Source organism: Nerophis ophidion, linkage group LG02 (genome assembly GCF_033978795.1).
Source record: "Nerophis ophidion isolate RoL-2023_Sa linkage group LG02, RoL_Noph_v1.0, whole genome shotgun sequence".
NCBI classification, from domain to species: domain Eukaryota; kingdom Metazoa; phylum Chordata; class Actinopteri; order Syngnathiformes; family Syngnathidae; genus Nerophis; species Nerophis ophidion.
In genome coordinates this window covers 1504105-1523649 of record NC_084612.1, presented here as the reverse complement: position 1 = coordinate 1523649, position 19545 = coordinate 1504105, and the positions used below count along the sequence as shown (strand labels likewise).

General features: G+C 40.5%; 2 protein-coding genes and 1 long non-coding RNA gene across 4 annotated transcripts in view; 2 read left to right on the top strand and 1 right to left on the bottom strand.

Annotated features, from left to right (window-relative positions):
• gpn1 (GPN-loop GTPase 1) overlaps positions 1-5410 on the top strand; it is a 22910-nt gene extending 17500 nt beyond the window's left edge. Inside the window, exons 11-13 of the mRNA XM_061875649.1 lie at positions 1-35; positions 4790-4897; positions 4974-5410. The exon at positions 1-35 is cut by the window's left edge and continues 53 nt beyond it. Of these exons, the coding sequence (XP_061731633.1) occupies positions 1-35; positions 4790-4897; positions 4974-5077 (247 nt within the window). The 3' untranslated portion in view covers positions 5078-5410. The remainder of the gene's footprint in view (positions 36-4789; positions 4898-4973) is intronic.
• LOC133535712 (uncharacterized) overlaps positions 1-19545 on the bottom strand; it is a 42082-nt gene that overhangs the window by 12173 nt on the left and 10364 nt on the right. The window contains exon 2 of the long non-coding RNA XR_009802308.1: positions 10189-10242. This is a non-coding gene — a long non-coding RNA (uncharacterized LOC133535712). The remainder of the gene's footprint in view (positions 1-10188; positions 10243-19545) is intronic.
• Positions 10517-18531, top strand: LOC133569570 (stathmin-4-like). 2 transcript variants are annotated; one of them, XM_061922004.1, is made up of 5 exons: positions 10517-10596; positions 10972-11050; positions 13539-13634; positions 17495-17694; positions 17761-18531. In XM_061922004.1, exons 2-5 carry the CDS (start codon positions 11038-11040, stop codon positions 17860-17862), a joined length of 411 nt encoding a protein of 136 aa, XP_061777988.1. In that variant the 5' UTR covers positions 10517-10596; positions 10972-11037; the 3' UTR covers positions 17863-18531. The 2 variants fall into 2 exon arrangements, with proteins under 2 accessions (XP_061777988.1, XP_061777995.1); XM_061922011.1 differs by lacking the exons at positions 10517-10596; positions 10972-11050 and adding an exon at positions 11774-11856.

Genomic DNA, 19545 nt, shown 5'->3' with positions numbered 1-19545 from the left:
TCTCGGCGAAGTCAACATGGCCACGTCTGTTTCAGGTCAGCTATGGCCAAACATTTATTTTGGTTTCCTGTCGTCGCCAAAGTCCTAATACCCTTTGTTGTGCTTTCCTCTACCTTTTGTTCTTACATGAGAACTACAGATGTCCTATAATGGCTTTTTTGCAGATATCCGATATTGTCCAACTCTTAATTTCCGATACCGATATACGATAGGATAGGTCTTTATTGTCATTAAACAAGTAAAACAAAACTTTGTTTTCAGCACAAACCTGTTCAAGATTAGACAAACAAACAGTGTACAGCAGGGGTGCCCACACTTTTTCTGCAGGCGAGCTACTTTTCAATTGACCAACTCGAGGGGATCTACCTCATTTATATATAACATTTATATTTATTTATTTATGAAAGAGACATTTTTGTAAACAAGTTAAATGTGTTTAATGATAATACAAGCATGTGTAACACATATAGATGTCTTTCTTTCACGAAGACAAGAATATAAGTTGGTGTATTACCAGATTCTGATGACTTGCATTGATTGGAATCAGACAGTAATGATGATAACGCCCACATTTTCAAATGGAGGAGAAAAAAAGTTGTCCTTTCTGTACAATACCACATGAAAGTGGTTGGTTTTTGGCATCTAATTCATCCAGCTTCCATACACTTTACAAGAAAAACATTGGCGGCAAATTCCGTAGCTTGCTTGATTGACATTCACGGCACCCGAGGGTCTTGTGAGATGACGCTGGCTGCTGCCGGTTCATTATTATGAAAATATGACAGAGAGGAAGGCGAGAAACACTTTTTATTTCAACAGACTTTCGCGCCGTCCCTTCCGTCAAAACTCTAAAGGCCGACTGCACAGTTCCTATCTTCACAATAAAAGCCCTGCTTCATGCTGCCTGCGCTAACAAAATAAGAGTCTCAGAAAGCTGGCGTGCACAAGTGATGTGCACGCCAGCTTTCTGAGGGATCGCTTGTGCACGCCAGTTTTCCCAGACTCTGTATTTAGTTAGCGCAGGCAGCATGAAGCAGGGCTTTTATTGTGAAGATAGGAAATGTGCAGTCGGCCTTTAGAGTTTTGACGGAAGGTACGGCGCGAGAGTCTGTTGAAATAAAAAGTGTTTCTCGCCTTCCTCTCGGTCATATTTTCATAATAATGATCTTGCAGCAGCCAGCGTCATCTCACAAGACCCTCCGGTACCGTGAATGTCATTTAAGTGACGTCTTGGTGAAGATTGATGATCACTCATTTTTAGGTCTATTTTTTTTAAAAGCCTGACTGGAGATCGACTGACACACCCCCCGCGGTCGACTGGTAGCTCGCGATCGACGTAATGGGCACCCCTGGTGTACAGGGTTACAAAACAAGAACGCTGATGGGTCGCCATAAGGCGCCCCGTAAAAGATAGAAAAAAGGTAAACGCTGTGGGAGGATGAGTAAAAAAATACAATCCAGACTGGGCAAAAACCTCCATAGCAAAGCACATATACATATTACAACAAAGATCTCGAGATATCTAGCAACAGAGGGAAGGTACTAGTTCAAGGTCATGGTGGCAGGCCGCAGCTCTCAGGTGCTGACCATCCATTCATCACCCCTGTGGGATTTCCGTTGAGGGCGTTGGCTTGGGGGGGATGGGGCGTGTACGTGTGGCGTATATTTTTGTGTGTGTCTCTGTTCCGCGGCCTTGATGTATTGCAGTCGCTAGTCCAAAGTCAACAACAGGTGTGTGTCCATGAGAGACAAGAGGGGAGTTTAGTTAAACAGTCGTGGAAGTAACACATTATTATGCCTAATTTTGTTGTGATGCCTCGCTGGATGCATTAAACAATGTAACAAGGTTTTCCAAAATAAATCAACTCAACTTATGGGAAAAAATGCCAAAATGGCATTGCCATATTTATTATTGAAGTCACAAAGGGCAATTTTTGTTTTAATATGCCTCAAAACAACAGCTTGGCATTTGGGACATGCTCTCCCTGAGAGAGCATGAGGAGGTTGAGGTGGGCGGGGTTGGAGGGTAGCGAGGGGTGTATATTGTTGCGTCCAGGAAGAGATAGTGTTGGGTTTATATTGTGTTACGGTGCAGATGTTCTCCCAAAAAGTGTTTGTCATTCTTGTTTGGTGTGGGTATACAGTGTGGCCCATATTTGTAAGAGTTAGTGCTGCAAGGGGTTCTGGGTATTTGTTCTGTTGTATTTATGTTGTGTTACGGTGTGGATGTTCTGCCGAAATGTGTTTGTCATTCTTGTTTGGTGTGGCGCATATTTGTAACAGTGTTAATGTTGTTTATACGGGCACTCTCAATGTGACATGTATGGCTGTTGACCAAGTATGGTTGCATTCACTTGTGTGTGTGAAAATCCGTAGATATTATGTGACTTGGACGGCACGCAAAGGCAGTGCTTTTAAGGTTTATTGGCGCTCTGTACTTCTCCCTACGTCCTTGTGCACAGCATTGTTTTAGAAAGTCATAAATTATACTTTTTGGAACCGATACTGATAATTTCCGATTTTACATTTTAAAGCATTTTTCCGCCGATATCGGCAGTCTGATATTATCGGACATTTCTAATGAAAACTCTTGATATGACTCATAGTGCACCTTTTACAAGAAAACACTTCTATGGCAAAGCTGAAAAATGGCTACTATGATGTTTGCTTATATTGTTTTTCATTTATTTTTCACCAGAAAGTCTTCTGGCGTATTTAGTTTGTGTATTTTCCGGATTATAAGGCGCACTGCCGATGAATGGCCAATTTTTTTAAAATCTTTTTTCATATATAAGGCGCTTTAAAGGAGTCATATTCTGATTATTTTTTCTAAATGTGAAACACTTCCTTGTGGTCTACATAACATGTAATTTTGGTTCTTTGCTCAAAATGTTGCATAGGTGATGTTTTACAGATCATCTTCCGGATGCGGCGTATTGTGGGCGGTCTTATTTACGTGGCTCACCTTCGGCAGCGTCTTCTCCCCGTCATCTTTGTTGTAACGGTGTAGCGTGCAAGGACGGGAGTGGAAGAAGAGTCAAAAGATGGTGCTAACTGTTTTAATGACATTCAGACTTTATTTAAATCAATAACAGAGCAACATATCCTCATCCGGAAACTATAATGCTGAAAATATGTCCCGTGAAAAATCCTCCGACCGGAACTCTCTAATAAGTAAAGTTCCTTGAGTGAATAATGTAAACTCACTACACCGGTATGTTTTACCGCTTTCATGGCGGGTTTACTGACAGATATAAGTAAGAACTTTACACTACTTTATATTAGAAATAGTAACAGCGGAGGATGAATGTCCCAAAACAAGAAGATAGAGAAAACGAAGAAGCTTATCTTGGGGCGGTATAGCTCGGTTGGTAGAGAGGCCGTGCCAGCAACTTAAGGGTTCGAGGTTCGATCCCAGCTTCTGCCATTCTAGTCACTGCCGTTGTGTCCTTGGGCAAGACACTTTACCCACCTGCTCCCAGTGCCACCCACACTGGTTGAAATGTAACTTAGATATTGGGATTCACTATGTAAAGCTCTTTGAGTCACTAGAGAAAAAGCGCTATATAAATATAATTCACTTCAATTATCGACTACGGAATCGTCATGGACTACAAAGGCGGGCTCGCGCAATTTTTCAGGACTTGCGCAGATCCCAAATACAGATAAGCAAGTACCAGAAGGTAAGAAAAGTTGATTTTGCATAATAGTGCGAAACAAGATGCCAGATAATCTCTTACCTTATACACACACACCGTAATAATACTTATATGTTGACAATCCATCAAGCGGTGCAGCTTCATAGCTTACCAAAGTCGTACTAAAACATTTTGATAGATTTTTGAGCGCCGTGTGTAATGTTCTATATTTTCAATGGAACATATAAAATGTTGGTGTTGTTTACTTGAGTCATATTGCCATCGTAGTGCAGTCTACATGTATCTCTTATCATATTGCTGTCACAGTGCAGTCTACACATGTCTCTTATGTTTGACTGCCATCTACTGGTCACACTTATCATTACAACATTTTAACAAATAAAATTGCTTTGAGGTCAGTAAGCAAAACCAGAATTATTCAGTACATTAGGCCCGGGTTAGGGAGGAGACCCTGCCCCAAGTGGAGGAGTTCAAGTACTTCGGAGTCTTGTTCACGAGTGAGGCCTGAGTGGATCGTGAGATCGATGCAGCGTCTTCAGTAATGCGGACGCTGTATCGATCCGTTGTGGTGAAGAAGGAGCTGAGCCGGAAGGCAGAGCTCTCAATTCACCGGTCGATCTACGTTCCCATCCTCACCTATGGTCATGAGCTTTGGGTCATGACCGAAAGGATAAGATCACGGGTACAAGCGGCCGAAATGAGTTTCCTCCGCCGTGTGGCGGGTCTCTCCCTTAGAGATAGGGTGAGAAGCTCTGCCATCCGGGAGGAACTCAAAGTAAAGCCGCTGCTCCTCCACATGGAGAGGAGCCAGATGAGGTGATTCGGGCATCTGCTCAGGATGACCGGTAGGAGGCCACGGGGAAGACTATGTCTCCCGGCTGGCCTGGGAACGCCTCGGGATCCCCCGGGAAGAGCTGGATGAAGTAGCTGGGGAGAGGAAAGTCTGGGCTTCCCTGCTTAGGCTGCTGCCCCCGTGACCCGACCTCGGATAAGTGGAAGAAGATGGATTAGGCCCGGTGGTTATAAGGCGCACTGTTGAGTTATGAGGAGGAAAAAAAAGGATTTTAAGTGCGCCTTGTAGTCTGGAAAATAAGGTAGTTTAACCCCCACGCACGTGTTGTGTTCCGCAGAAAAAGTGGACGTGGCCGGACCCAGCGACCTCATCATGACCCGCGGCACCCCCGACTCCGAGGACGAAGACGACGTTGACAGCGACACGGACGACATCGACCACAGCAGTGAGGCTCGCTGACGTCTGCCGGGTGTCTGCCCAAAGCTCCAAATAACTTTTTATTATTTTTTTTTTCTCCACAGAAATGGAGGAGAGCAAAGAGAAAGACTCCTTCGGAAGCTTCCTGCAGGAGAGGAGGGAGGTGATTCAGGTCCGAAATCGAAAGTGCGGATTGCCGGAAAGTTAAAAACAAAAACAGGCTCTTATTTCTTCACCTCTTCATGGACAAGCTGGGGACTTTTGTGAAGTGAAATGCAGCCTGCAATTAAAAAAATAATAATAATGTCTGTCTATCTGTATTGGCCCTGCGACGAGGTGGCGACTTGTCCAGGGTGTACACCGCCTTCTGCCCGAATGCAGCTGGGATAGGCTTCAGCCACCCCGAGAGGGACAAGTTGTAGAAAATGGATGGATTGATGGATGTTTTTTTAATGTTTTATGGGGGCGCAGTCATCTTTTTTTGTCATGTTTTCTTTACTTAGTCAAAATAAAAGTTATGTTTGGTTTGCTTTTTAATATATTTCACTAGCTTTCATTTATTACACAGCTGTATGAAGAACAATGTTTGAGTTGGCCACCTCTATTTGCTTTAATAGTCACGCCTTGCAATAATTTAATCACACATGAAATTACTAATACATGATGTCATCGATGACACATTTCATTTAGGTCATACAGTCGTGGTCAAAAGTTTACATCCACTTGTAGAGAACATTGTAGCGGTAAAGTCCTTTACTTTTACTGCTACTGGTTGCCGAATATAATGAAGCTAGTTGTGCAGCCGGCTAATAGTTGTTGTCCAAAAATTGTGTCCATGTTTAACAAAAATATTTAATATCATAAAGTCACATTTATATAACACTTTGTACAAAAACGGAAAATACACGGGAGCAAACAAATACTAGCCTGGCACAGTCAAAACCTGTTGCGCCTCTACTCAGCAACACCTGAGCAAGATCCCGACTCCTCCCTAAATAGCCAGGTACTTGGCCTTGGATCCAACCCCTTTAGTGACGTCATCAATTTGACAGACAAAAAGAGTATATGGCTTTAACAAACATAATGTCATGGCTGTGTTGAGTTTCCAATCATTTTTACAACTCTATTATTATTTTTTTTGTGATGGAGTGATTGGAGCACATACTTGTTGGTCACAAAAAAAAATTCATGAAGTTTGGTTCTCTTATGAATTTATTATGGGTCTACTGAAAATGTGACTAAATGTCCTGGGTCAAAAGTATACATACAGTAATGTTAATATTTGGTTAAATGTCCCTTGGCAAGTTTCACTGCAATAAGACCCTTTTGGTAGCCATCCACAAGCTTCTGGGTGATTTTTTGACCACTCCTCTTGACAAAACTGGCGCAATTCAGCTAAATGTGTTGGTTTTCTGACATGGACTTGTTTCTTCAGCTCTAAATCAGAGATTTACTGCCCCCTTGTGGTTCTGTGCCGTCACAACTTCCTCCTCCAACCATAACGATTCTAGCCAATCTAGCCATTCCTTTACCGCGTTTGACGCGTTTTTGGGGTCGTTGTCCTGTTGGAACACCCAACTGCGCCCAAGACCCAACTTCCAGGCTGATGATTTTAGGTTGTCCTGAAGAATTTTTATATATATTGGGGGGCTTGGTTATGAGGTGAGGAGTATACCGCTAGATTCGTAGATTCACCTAGTCAAGTATTTCATATATATATATATATAAAGAAATACTTGATTTTCAGTGAATTCTAGCTATGTGTGTATATATATATATATATAATATAAAAGAAAAACTTGAATTTCAGTGTTCATTTATTTACACATTTACACAACACTCATCTACTCATTGTTGAGTTGAGGGTTGAATATTCCATCCTTGTTTTCTAACCATATGCATGTACAGTAGATGGCAGTATTGTCCTGTTTAAAAGTGTCACAACATTGCTGTTTGGCAGACGAACTGCTTTAGGTAGACAAATTCGGACTGCTGCTGTTGTGTGTTGTTTTACCGCGCTGGGAGGACGTTAATGAAACTGCCCAACAATAAACCCACATAAGAAACCAAGAACTCGCCCTCGATCATTCTAGTTATAACGTCATTGGGCAGACACTCTCTTTGTACACGTCACTCAGGTCCGCATTGAGCTGGAGGAGGAGTGGCCTCCAGCTTCGCCTGCATTTCAGGAGATTTTGAGGAGAAAATTTGTCCAGGGAGGTTTACGGGAGAGGCACTGAATTTCAGGAGTCCCCCGGAAAATCCGGGAGGGTTGGCAAGTATGCATCATTTTAATATAAACTGCACAGGATTCTACCAAACACAGACCGGTTTTGACAAGGCCTTCACCAGTCTATATTTTTGATTGATTGATTGATACTTTTATCAGTAGATAGCACAGTACAGTACATATTCAGTACAATTGACCACTAAATGGTAACACCCCAATAAGTTTTTCAACTTGTTTAAGTCGGGGTCCACGTTAATCAATTCATGGTAAATTCATGCAATTTTTTTGAACAGGAAGTGATACACTTAAATCAGGGCTGTCAAACGTACGAATGCAGCCCACAAACAGTTTTTATTTGGCCCACGGGATGACTTGAAAAATGAGCTGAACATTTTTGAATGAAAAGAAACTGCTGTTCTAAATGCGTCCACTAGATGTCGCAATATAAATTATTTGTATCGTAGATCAGGGGTCGGCAACCCAAAATGTTGAAAGAGCCATATTGGACCAAAAATAAAAAAACAAATATGTCTGGAGCTGCAAAAAATTAAAAGCCATATTACATAGATAGTGTGTCATGAGATATGAATTGAATTATGAGGACTTAAAGGAAACTAAATAAGCTCAAATATAGTTACAAATGAGGCATAATGATGCAATATGTACATACAGCTAGCCTAAATAGCATGTTAGCATCGATTAGCTTGCAGTCATGCAGTGACCAAATATGTCTGATTAGCACTCCACGTAAGTCAAAAACATCAACCAAACTCACCTTTGTGCATTCATGAACAATGTTTAAAGTTTGGTGGACAAAATGAGACAGAAAAAGAAGTGGCATAAAACACTTCTTAGAAAGACGGAGAAAGTTATACAAGTAAACAAACTACGGTGAGTTCAAGGACCGCCAAAATTAGTAGGACAAAACGGCGCTCACTAAATACTTGAATCAGTGAAGCATGTTTAATATAAACAGTGCGCTTTATAACAATTAGGGAGGTTTGTGTCATGTTTGTCCTCCTACAGAAACCATATTAAAAAAAAAATATTTTTTATATTTTTTTCCTCTCATCTTTTTCCAGTTTTTATACATTTTTGAAAAAGCTCCAGAGAGCTACTAGGGCGGCGCTAAAGAGCCGCAGGCGGCTCTAGATCCATGGGTTGCCGACCCCCGCACTAGAGAAAAGTGCTATATACAATGGGGCAAAAATTATTTATAGTCAGCCAGCGATTGTGCAAGTTCTCCCACTTCAAATGATGACAGAGGTCTGTAATGTTCATCATAGGTACACTTCAACTGTGAGAGACAGAATGTGAAAAAAAAAATCCAGGAATTCACATTGTAGGAATTTTAAAGAATTTATTTGTAAATGATGGTGGAAAATAAGTATTTGGTCAACCATTCAAAGCTCTCACTGATGGAAGGAGGTTTTGGCTCCAAATCTCAGGATACATGGCCCCATTCATTCTTTCCTTAACACGGATCAATCGTCCTGTCCCCTTAGCAGAAAAACAGCCCCAAAGCATGAGTTGAGTTTATACCAAAAAGTTCTATTTTGGATTCATCTGACCACATGACATTCTCCCAATCCTCTGCTGTATCATCCATGTATCCATTTTGGTATAAACTCAACTTGTCGTGTTTGGAGGAAGACGAATACTGAGTTGCATCCCAAGAACACCATACCTACTGTGAGGCATGGGGGTGGAAACATCATGCTTTGGGGCCGTTTTTCCGCTAAGGGGACAGCCTTGGCGTCACTATAGACAGCCATTTTAAACTAGACAAACAAGTCAATGGCGTTTTAAAATCTTGTTTTTATCACCTTCGTCTTTTAGTAAAGGTTCAACCGTTTTTATCTTTTAACCTTTTTGAACAAGTCGTGCATGCTTTTATTTCAAGTGGCCTGGACTACTGCAGTGCACTTTATGCTGGCATTGGCCAAAAAGCTCTCTCCCGGTTGCAGTTAGTCCAGAACGCGGCAGCAGGACTTTTAACAGGGGCCAGGAAACGCCAGCATAGAACCCCAATTCTTCAGAGTTTGCACTGGCTCCCTGTTCATTTTAGAATGGATTTTAAAACATTGCTGTTTGTTTTTAAATCTTTACATGGACTGCCACCTCAATATATCTCGGACCTCATCCAAATTTACATTCCTGCACGTGCTCTGAGGTCCGAGAGCCAGTTCCAGCTCGTGGTGCCCAAGACCAGACTTAAGACCAGGGGAGACAGGACCTTCTCTGTGGTCGGCCCTAAGATCTGGAACACTCTGGCCCTCCATGTTCAAACTGCTCCCACAGTGGACTCTTTTAAGTCTCGTCTTAAGACCCACTTTTATTCTTTGGCTTTTAACACTACGTGAGTTGTGTGGTCCTCTGTCCTCTGTGTGTTTTATACACTTTGATTTCTATTTTACTGTTTTAATTGATTTTACCCTTTAAAATAGTTTTTAATCATATTTGTTTTTATATTGTTTTTATTGGTTTTATATTTATTTATTTTTTGTTTTTATTCAGTCATTGGTGGAGCATAATATATATATATATATACTTTTTTTAAATTTTATTTTATTTATTTATTTTTTTACAATTGTTTTTAACATGGCCGTGCAGCACTTTGGAAACGTTATTGTTGTTTAAATGTGCGACATAAATAAAGTGGATTGGATTGGACGATTGATCCGTGTTAAGGAAAGAATGAATGGGGCCATGTATCCTGAGATTTGGAGCCAAAACCTCCTTCCATCAGTGAGAGCTTTGAATGGTTGACCAAATACTTATTTTCCACAATCATTTACAAATAAATTCTTTAAAATTCCTACAATGTGAATTCCTGGATTTTTTTCCCACATTCTGTCTCTCCCAGGTGAAGTGTACCTATGATGAAAATGACAGACCTCTGTCATCCTTTGAAGTGGGAGAACTTGCACAATCGCTGGCACTGTAGATGTAATTCACTTCAATATTGTTTGTGCTTCCTACTGTACTCTTTTTGTGTGAAAAGATGTCACGGATTGACTCTGGAACAGATCATTCCTATTTCCTTGTGTGAGAGGGGAAAACAAAAAACAAAAGCTGTGTAGTCACACCTGATTGGCTGATCATGACATCATCTGCGGCGAGGAGTTCCCTCACCCTGCTTTCTGAAACACACACAACGGTTTTTTTTTTATAGAGGACATTGAAGTGCATCATGGGTAAATACATGAAATAACAAATGATAATTATACATGGAAATACATAATGATGATATTTTCTTTCATGATGATAATCAACCACAAAAAAAAAAAAAGGGATGCGTGTCCTCCTTCCCACGCGAGAAAAGACCCACAGCACACCCCCTCTTCTTTGCTGTGTCGTGACCAATGGGAGCCCACGCCTCTCCTCAAGCCAATGGGAAGGCTCCAAAGTGATGTCATGCAGCAGCTGCTGTGCGGTGGTGCTGATGCTGCGGAGGATGCTGCACATCTTCAGCGTGAAGCCCCGACATCAAACTGGTGAGTGAGAATCTCTTCCTCCTATTTCCCGCCCCACATTTATATAGTTTCTCTTCGCCTCCTTTTGCCCGTTATTGTCTCGAATTGGCGCCACCCTGCTTGGGTGATGAAGACCATTATTTAAAAAAAAAATGACATCATCGCTCAGACGCGCCGTGAATAATAAGGATGATGTCATGGTAATCGGACAAAAGAGAGGAGCGCATTTTGGCTGGAGAAGACGTCGTAAATGTTTACTTCTTTAAAACACAAAATGACGCAAATGATTACTTTTGAACTCATCCAGCTGATGATATTTTTATGAATTATCTGCAAAGTTCCATGCATGCTTTGTGTGTGTGATGCCTTTATTGAAATATTTGTACCTCTTTTTAGACTCACAGGACCAACATTACTCCCTGAGTGCAGTCTAGCTGACTTCACAAAGTCTTCCTAGCAGCCATGACGTCATCAGGTACGTTTCTTCTCCCCCACTCAGACTTCTTGTTGGCACTGAATTGATATTGTTAACATTATTATCATCTTTGTTGTTGCAATAACCCTTCATATTAGACACGATTTAATTCTAAATGCAAATAATATTGATATATATAAATATAGAATAGAATAGACTTTATTGTCATTATATTTGCATATAACGAGATTGAAGACTCCAACTTAAGGTGCGGCTGTGGGAACAAATATGGGGTAAAATAAATAACACAAGAACTAACAATTGAAATAAACAGACTACTATCAAATAAAATAAGCAATCCTGTACAATATACAAAACACTGTAGAAATACAAAATACTCTACAATATACAGAACAAGACAAGAGTACCGAAGTAATACATAACAATCAGTGTCGGACGGATTGTACTCAAAGGGTAGTATATGAGGAATATATGATTGATACTGTATAAAATATCAAATTGATATCACTATTCAAGTGAGTATGTCAGGGTTTCCCCTGACAGTTTGTCCATGTTTCAGTTTTTTCCTCTGCATTTGTCTGTTTCCGCTGTGTTTAGTATCTCCTGTCTTTAGTTCCTGTCTAGTGCTCTTATTTTGTCTTGTTCCCTGAGTGCTGTGTTCTTCCTCAGCTGCGGCTGATTGGCACCTGGCCACACCTGTTGCCAATCAGCCTGCTCCTATTTGTACCAGCTTTGTCTTGTGTCAGTTGCTGGATCATTGTATTGTCTTGTCGATGTCACGTCTAGTCGCACTTGTGATGTGTTATTGCTCCTGTCGTGTCGTACCTTGTCTTTGCAGCGTGGCGGTAAGCTATATTCAGTTGATGTTTGTAGCTTACTGTTTTTTGTTCCCTGCTTCCGTTTTATTTTTCATTATAGAAGTACGACTTCAGTTTGCCTGTCCGCTAGCTTCCACGCTAAGCTCCTGTTCATTATTTTCTAGCTCCCAGGCTAGCTCCTTTTGTTTGATTATCCGCCTCGTGCACGCTTTTTGTTTGTACCCTTTTGGTTTTGGTTTTGTCTTAGTATTTAATTAAATCATGTTTTCACATTCCATGTCTGCCTCCATCTCTGCATCTTGGGGTTCAACACCAAATAACTTTGACAGAGTAATGGTATTGAAAATTCATGTTTATGCTAATATTACATATTTTATTATGTTTGTATTATATGCTTTAATATTAATAGAAACAATTATGTCAGTACTAAAATATTGATATCATTGAAATTATTATATTATGTTTATTTTCTGTTACTTGTAATTAATTGCACTGTAAAAAGTAAAATGTATTTTTTTCAAAATATTTTGATTATTACAATCATCATTTTTGTTAACATAAAATGTTAATATTAAAGATTATGTTAATTCTAAATGCAAATAATATTGATACATATAATTATGAGGAATATATGATTCACATATATTATATATATATACATTGTTAATATTAAATTGATATCACTATTCAAGTTGAAAATTCATGTTTATACTAATATTACATATTTTGTTATGTTGTATTATCTGCTTTAATATTTTAATATTAATAGAAACAATTCTCTCAATACTAAAACATTGATATCATTGAAATTATTATATTATGTTTCTTCTTTCTATTACTTGAAATTAATTTCACTGTAAAAAGTTAAAAAAAAATTCAAAATATTTTGATTACAATCATCATTTTTGTTAACATAAAATATTAATATTAAAAAGTATGTTAATTTTAAACACGAAGAATATTGATCCATAACTATTTTTTGTTAACACATTAAAATATGACTATCATATACATTTAATTCTAACAGCAATAATAATGTTAGTATCAATATTAATATTACTATTTATGTTGGTATTAGTATCCGCATTTATGCATTAATATTAATAGTAACAATAATTATATAAAAAATAAAATTACAATTTTATTAGATTTTTGTCCTATTACAGTCCAATTAGGATTGTCTTACTATTAACATTAATATTAGTTGTAATATCATTATCATACCATGTTTATAATTTAATTATTATTACTATTGTTGTTAGCACTAAACAATAATAATAAACATAATTTTAATTCAAAACATAAATAATATTGATGGATACATATGAATCTATTGATAATACATGACTATAATTTACAAATAATAATGCTAATATTAATGGAAATGTTGATGTCAATATTAATGTATTAGTACTCATTTTGGTTATCAATACCTGCATTGATTTTTTTTCCTATTAATTGTATGCGTAATATTGATATTGGCATTGATAAAAAAAAAGAATATATTAGATAGTATTAAAATATTAGGGGAATTGTTCTTCAATAATACACTTGTCTTAGATTAACTTTAATATTACTTGTATTATTATTCTTATAATACTATAATTCGATTAAAATTATTGTTATAAATAATTTTATTGTTATCATTATTATTATGACTATGATTATTATTATTGGCGTACTTATTGTTGGCGTTTGTCTCTTTCCAGCCTACAGGGAGAAGTTGCGAGAGCTCCCTCTGGTGTCGTTTTTGTGCTCCTGCATCCTCCAGAAGCCACCTAATGCCTTGTCTGCGCAGAAGGAAGGTCAGCTGACACGTCCTCACAGTCACGTGATCACATTTGGCTTTAAATTAAGGCACAGCTAACTTCACTGACTCTTAATAATGGTATCTGGGTTCGAATCCCAGTTGGATCGATTGATACCGCAGCTCACTGTTTCGTTTTACCGCTATCATTGCTTACTTAGATGATTAGATTCCTCTCAACAAGACCCAGGACAGGTCTGTTGTTGACACCCTTGGCTCCCAGTAAGGGGTACCGGGTTTGAATTCCAGTCAGTTCAGAAGATAGCCTACAATCCTGGGAGTGACGGTGTTTAATTTCACCTCAATCAAAGTGTGCTGATACGGGTTGTAGATCACATTTGTGTATGGGCCGGAACCATGTCTCAAATAAGGGGTACTGCGTTCGAATGCCAGTCGGGTTGATAGGTAACTTACAAAACCATGACTGTAGATGTCAGGTTTATATACGTTGGGGCGGAGTTAATGTTAAGATTCTTATTATCAATTCACTGGTCAGCACCCTCAATTATTATGTTGATTATTATTATCTTTACCATTTACTTACCTGTTCAATTATAATCAAGCAACTACTACATAACTTTATTCTGTGTGGGTGATGTAAAAAACCCACACAAAATATGTCGTCTTGATGACGTGTAGCCAGAGCTTTAGAAATTGAGCCACCCTGGGTTCCGCCGAGGCCGGATTCCAGCCCTTACACAAGAGACCATTGTCTCAGTAAACTACGATGGATGTGAAACAACACACAGACTCTAAGTTACTTATCAACTCAACTGGGATTCCAACCCAGTACTCCTTCTTTGGGAGCCAACCATTGACCTATCCTGGGTCCTGATAAAACATGGTTCATGTAATCTAGGACCCCTGTTTCAGTAAACTACGTTGGCGGTGAAACAAAACACTGACTCTAAGTCACTGATCAACCCAACTGGCATTCAAACCCAGTACCCCTTCTTTGGGAGCCAACTATTGAACTATCCATGGTTCATGTAATGTAGGACCCCTATCTCAGTAAACTATGTTGGTGGTGAAACAAAACACTGACTCTAAGTTACTGATCAACCCAACTGGGATTCAAACCCAGTACCCCTTCTTTGGGAGCCAACCATTGATCTATCCTGAGTCCTGCTGAAACATGGTTCATGTAATCTAGGACCCCTGTTTCAGTAAACTATGTTGGCGGTGAAACAAAACACTGACTCTAAGTCACTGATCAACCCAACTGGCATTCAAACCCAGTACCCGTTCTTTGGGAGCCAACTATTGAACTATCCATGGTTCATGTAATGTAGGACCCCTATCTCAGTAAACTATGTTGGTGGTGAAACAAAACACTGACTCTAAGTTACTGATCAACCCAACTGGGATTCAAATGCAGTACCCCTTCTTTGGGAGCCAACCATTGATCTATCCTGAGTCCTGCTGAAACATGGTTCATGTAATCTAGGACCCCTGTTTCAGTAAACTATGTTGGCGGTGAAACAAAACACTGACCCTAAGTCACTGATCAACCCAACTGGCATTCAAACCCAGTACCCGTTCTTTGGGAGCCAACTATTGAACTATCCATGGTTCATGTAATGTAGGACTCCTATCTCAGTAAACTATGTAGGTGGTGAAACAAAACACTGACTCTAAGTTACTGATCAACCCAACTGGGATTCAAACCCAGTACCCCTTCTTTGGGAGCCAACCATTGATCTATCCTGAGTCCTGCTGAAACATGGTTCATGTAATCTAGGACCCCTGTTTCAGTAAACTACGTTGGCGGTGAAACAAAACACTGACTCTAAGTCACTGATCAACCCAACTGGCATTCAAACCCAGTACCCGTTCTTTGGGAGCCAACTATTGAACTATCCATGGTTCATGTAATGTAGGACCCCTATCTCAGTAAACCATGTTGCAGGTGAAACAAAACACTGACTCTAAGTTACTGATCAACCCAACTGGGATTCAAATGCAGTACCCCTTCTTTGGGAGCCAACAAATGAACTATCCTGGGTCCTGCTGAAACATAATTCATGTAATCTAGGACCCCTGTCTCAGTAAACTACGTTAGAGGGGAGAGAAAACACAAACTGTTCCAGGTTGTAAGTTATCTTTTGAACTGCCTGGGATTTGAACCCATTATGCACACAGATTTCATCCCATACCCAAATGGGATAGGATACCCCTGTCAGAGTAAACTACGATGAAGTTAAAATAAAATACTGACCTTACCTATCGTCTCAACTGGGATTAGGACAGAGTAACCCTCATTGGTTAAACTATCCTGGGTCCATACACAAATCTGATTGAGGACCCCTGTCGCAATAGAGGTGAGACAAAACACTGACTGTAAGTTACTGATCAACCCAACTGGGATTCAAAGCCAGTACCCATTATAGGGAACTAACTGTGTTAACCATTGAACTATCTTGGATTCTGCTGAAACATGGTACCGCCGCATACACAAATGTAATCTAGGACCCCTGCCTCGGTAAACTGCGATGGAGGTAAGAGAAAACCTGTTCCAGGATGTAAGTTATCTTTTGAACTGCCTGGGATTTGAACCCAGTACGCTAACAGTGTTAACCACTGTTAGCGCTTTTTTTAAATAAGTTTTTGCCCTATAGACAAATGTGATTGAGTACCCCCGTCAGAGTAAACTACGATGGAGGTCAAACGAAATACTGGCTCTAACTTACTGTCCCAACTGGGATTCGAACTGAGTAACCCTTTTTGAGTGCTGACTATGTTAACCATTTAGCTAGCCTGGATACCTTTGAGACCTGATTCCAGCCCATACACAAATGTAATTGATGACCCCTGTCTCAGTATTCTACTTAAAACATTGACTTTAAGATATTGATCGACCCAACTGGGATTCAAACCCAGTATCCCTTATGGGGAAGCCAACTTTGGTAACCATTGAACTATGCTCAATCCTGCTGAAACATGGTTCATGTACTCGAGGACCCCTGTCTCAGTAAACTACGATGGAGGTGAGAGAAAACACTAACTACTCAGTGGCCTAGTGGTTAGAGTGTCCGCCCTGAGATCGGTAGGTTGTGAGTTCAAACCCCGGCCGAGTCATACCAAAGGCTATAAAAAAATGGGACCCATTACCTCCCTGCTTGGCACTCAGCATTAAGGGTTAGAATTGGGGGTTTAATCACCATAAATGATTCCCGGGCGCGGCACAGCTGCTGCCCACTGCTTGCCTCAAATGCAGAGGACAAATTCCACCACACCTAGTGTGTGTGTGACAATCATTAGTACTTTATCTTTAACTTAACTGTTGCAGGTTGTAAGTTTTCTTTTGAACCGCCTGGGATTTGAACCCTGTACGCCCAAAACGTTAACCACTAATCCATCCGGAATCTTGTTCAGAGAACACCGTTGTGGTAAGGAACTACGATGAAGGTGAAACAAAATACCTATCGTCCCAACTGGGATTTGAACGCATTACCTGTTATTGGGCGGTTTAAACCACTGAGCTATCCTGGGTCATGTTGACAAACGATACTGGTTCACCCACAAAGGTAATCAGGGACCACTGTCTCAGGTGAAACAAAACAGACTGAGATTTTAATCCAGATCCACTTATGAAGAGCACTGACTTAACTTAGGTCCAGTTGAAAATGAGTTCGATGCTTGACATAGTACTTTTTAAAAACCTATGACAGCGGTTAAACAGAAGAGTGAGTTACCAGTCGACCCAAATGGGATTGGAACCCAGACACCGTTATTAAGAAAGTTTGGACACACCTGTCTTTGACGGACAGGAACAGTTTTTTATCGGGACAGAAGTGAAGATGTTATTGTTGTTATTATGTCACGTCAAACCTGACGTTTGGTCTGGTGTCCCTGCAGGCGTGGTGGACCTGAACCTGGGCGACATTCGCCACATGGAGGTGATGGAGCTGAGCAAGCGTGCCAACGGCCATGCCTTCCAGGTCATCCTCAAGCCGCCCATCTTTAACGGCGAGCCCAAGGCCACCACGCCCCCTCGTCCCAAACCCTCGCTGGAGGAGATCCAACACAAACTGGACGCCGCCCACGAGAGGAGAAAGGTCAGAACCGAACGAGCGTCCCCTAACCACTGACCGTCGGCCGTGACGCTTTTTTTGCTCTTTCAGTGTCAGGAGGCGGAGCTCCTGAAGCACCTGGCGGAGAGGCGACAACACGAGCGCGACGTGGCCAGCAAACACGCGGACAGGAAGTCGCAGGGGGCGAGGTGACGGCCACTGAAGACTCCGACGGCGCGGGAACTTTAGACGGATCACGTGACGACAACTTTGTTTCCAGGGCAACGCTGCTCCGCGAGCGCGGACGCCGTCGGACACGGCGACGCTTCCAGAGACAGCAGAGACGTTTTTTTCTTCCCGGTGTGGAAATAAAAACACAACCAGCATCGGTATCGGTCTGATACCGACCGTGTCTACTTGATAATGATATCAGGACGAAATAAAACGCTACAGACTTGAACGCCAACAAAACTTTTTCCAGCGACCGCCTGTACAGAAAACTTGAAAGAAGCGTTTGACATCCACATCTTAGCCTTGTGTTTACATTTGTGTAAAATATCAGAATAGAACTAATAAATTCATTGGATCGAATGAAGCGGGACAAGCTGTAGGAAATGGATGGATGGATTATTCAAGAAGAAGCCGCACTTTAGTCGCCCTGCCATGAACACGGCGGCTGCAACGCACTGAACATGCTTTATTTCTACGTCCGTAACTAGTAATCATGTGAATGAGGGTGTTTTGAAGTTTTGGTTGCTTTCGTGTCTTTTAACATTCCTCTTTACAATTTTTAATTTGGAACCTTTGAGAGACGCTGCTTGGGTCTATTGGCCGATCCAAAAATTATCTTCAAGGCTTTGAAAGTTTTAATAAAAAAGTATTGCGGAACATGTTGTGAGAAATGTCGTTTCTTTATTGGGCTTAGCGGAATACAAACCCTGTTTCCATATGAGTTGGGAAATGGTGTTCGATGTAAATATAAACAGAATACAATGATTTGCAAATCCTTTTCAAGCCATATTCAGTTGAATATGCTACAAAGACAACATATTTGATGTTCAAACTGATAAACTTTTTTTTTTGTGCAAATCATTAATTTTAGAATTTGATGCCAGCAACACGTGACAAAAAAAGTTGGGAAAGGTGGCAATAAATACTGATAAAGTTGAGGAATGCTCATCAAACACTTATTTGGAACATCCCACAGGTGTGCAGGCTAATTGGGAACAGGTGGGTGCGGGTTGTACGTCACATTTGTATATGGGCCGGAACTATGTCTCAAATGCCAGTCTGGTCGATAGGAAACTTACAAAACCATGACTGTAGATGTCAGGTTTATATACGTTGGGGCGGAGTTAATGTTAAGATTCTTACTATCAATTCTTATTATCGTACCCCGGAGAGCTCACTGGTCAGCACCCTCAATTATTATGTTGATTATTGTTATCTTTACCATTTACTTACCTGTTCAATTATAATCAAGCAACTACTACATAACTTTATTCTGTGTGGGTGATGTAAAAAACCCACACAAAATATGTCGTCTTGATGCCATGTAGCCAGAGCTTTAGAAATTGAGCCACCCTGGGTTCCGTCAAGGACGGATTCCAGCCCTTACACAAGAGACCATTGTCTCAGTAAACTACGATGGATGTGAAACAACACACAGACTCTAAGTTACTGATCAACTCAACTGGGATTCCAACCCAGGACCCCTTCTTTGGGAGCCAACCATTGACCTATCCTGGGTCCTGATAAAACATGGTTCATGTAATCTAGGACCCCTGTTTCAGTAAACTACGTTGGCGGTGAAACAAAACACATTTACTCTAAGTCACTGATCAACCCAACTGGGATTCAAACCCAGTACCCCTTCTTTGGGAGCCAACCATTGAC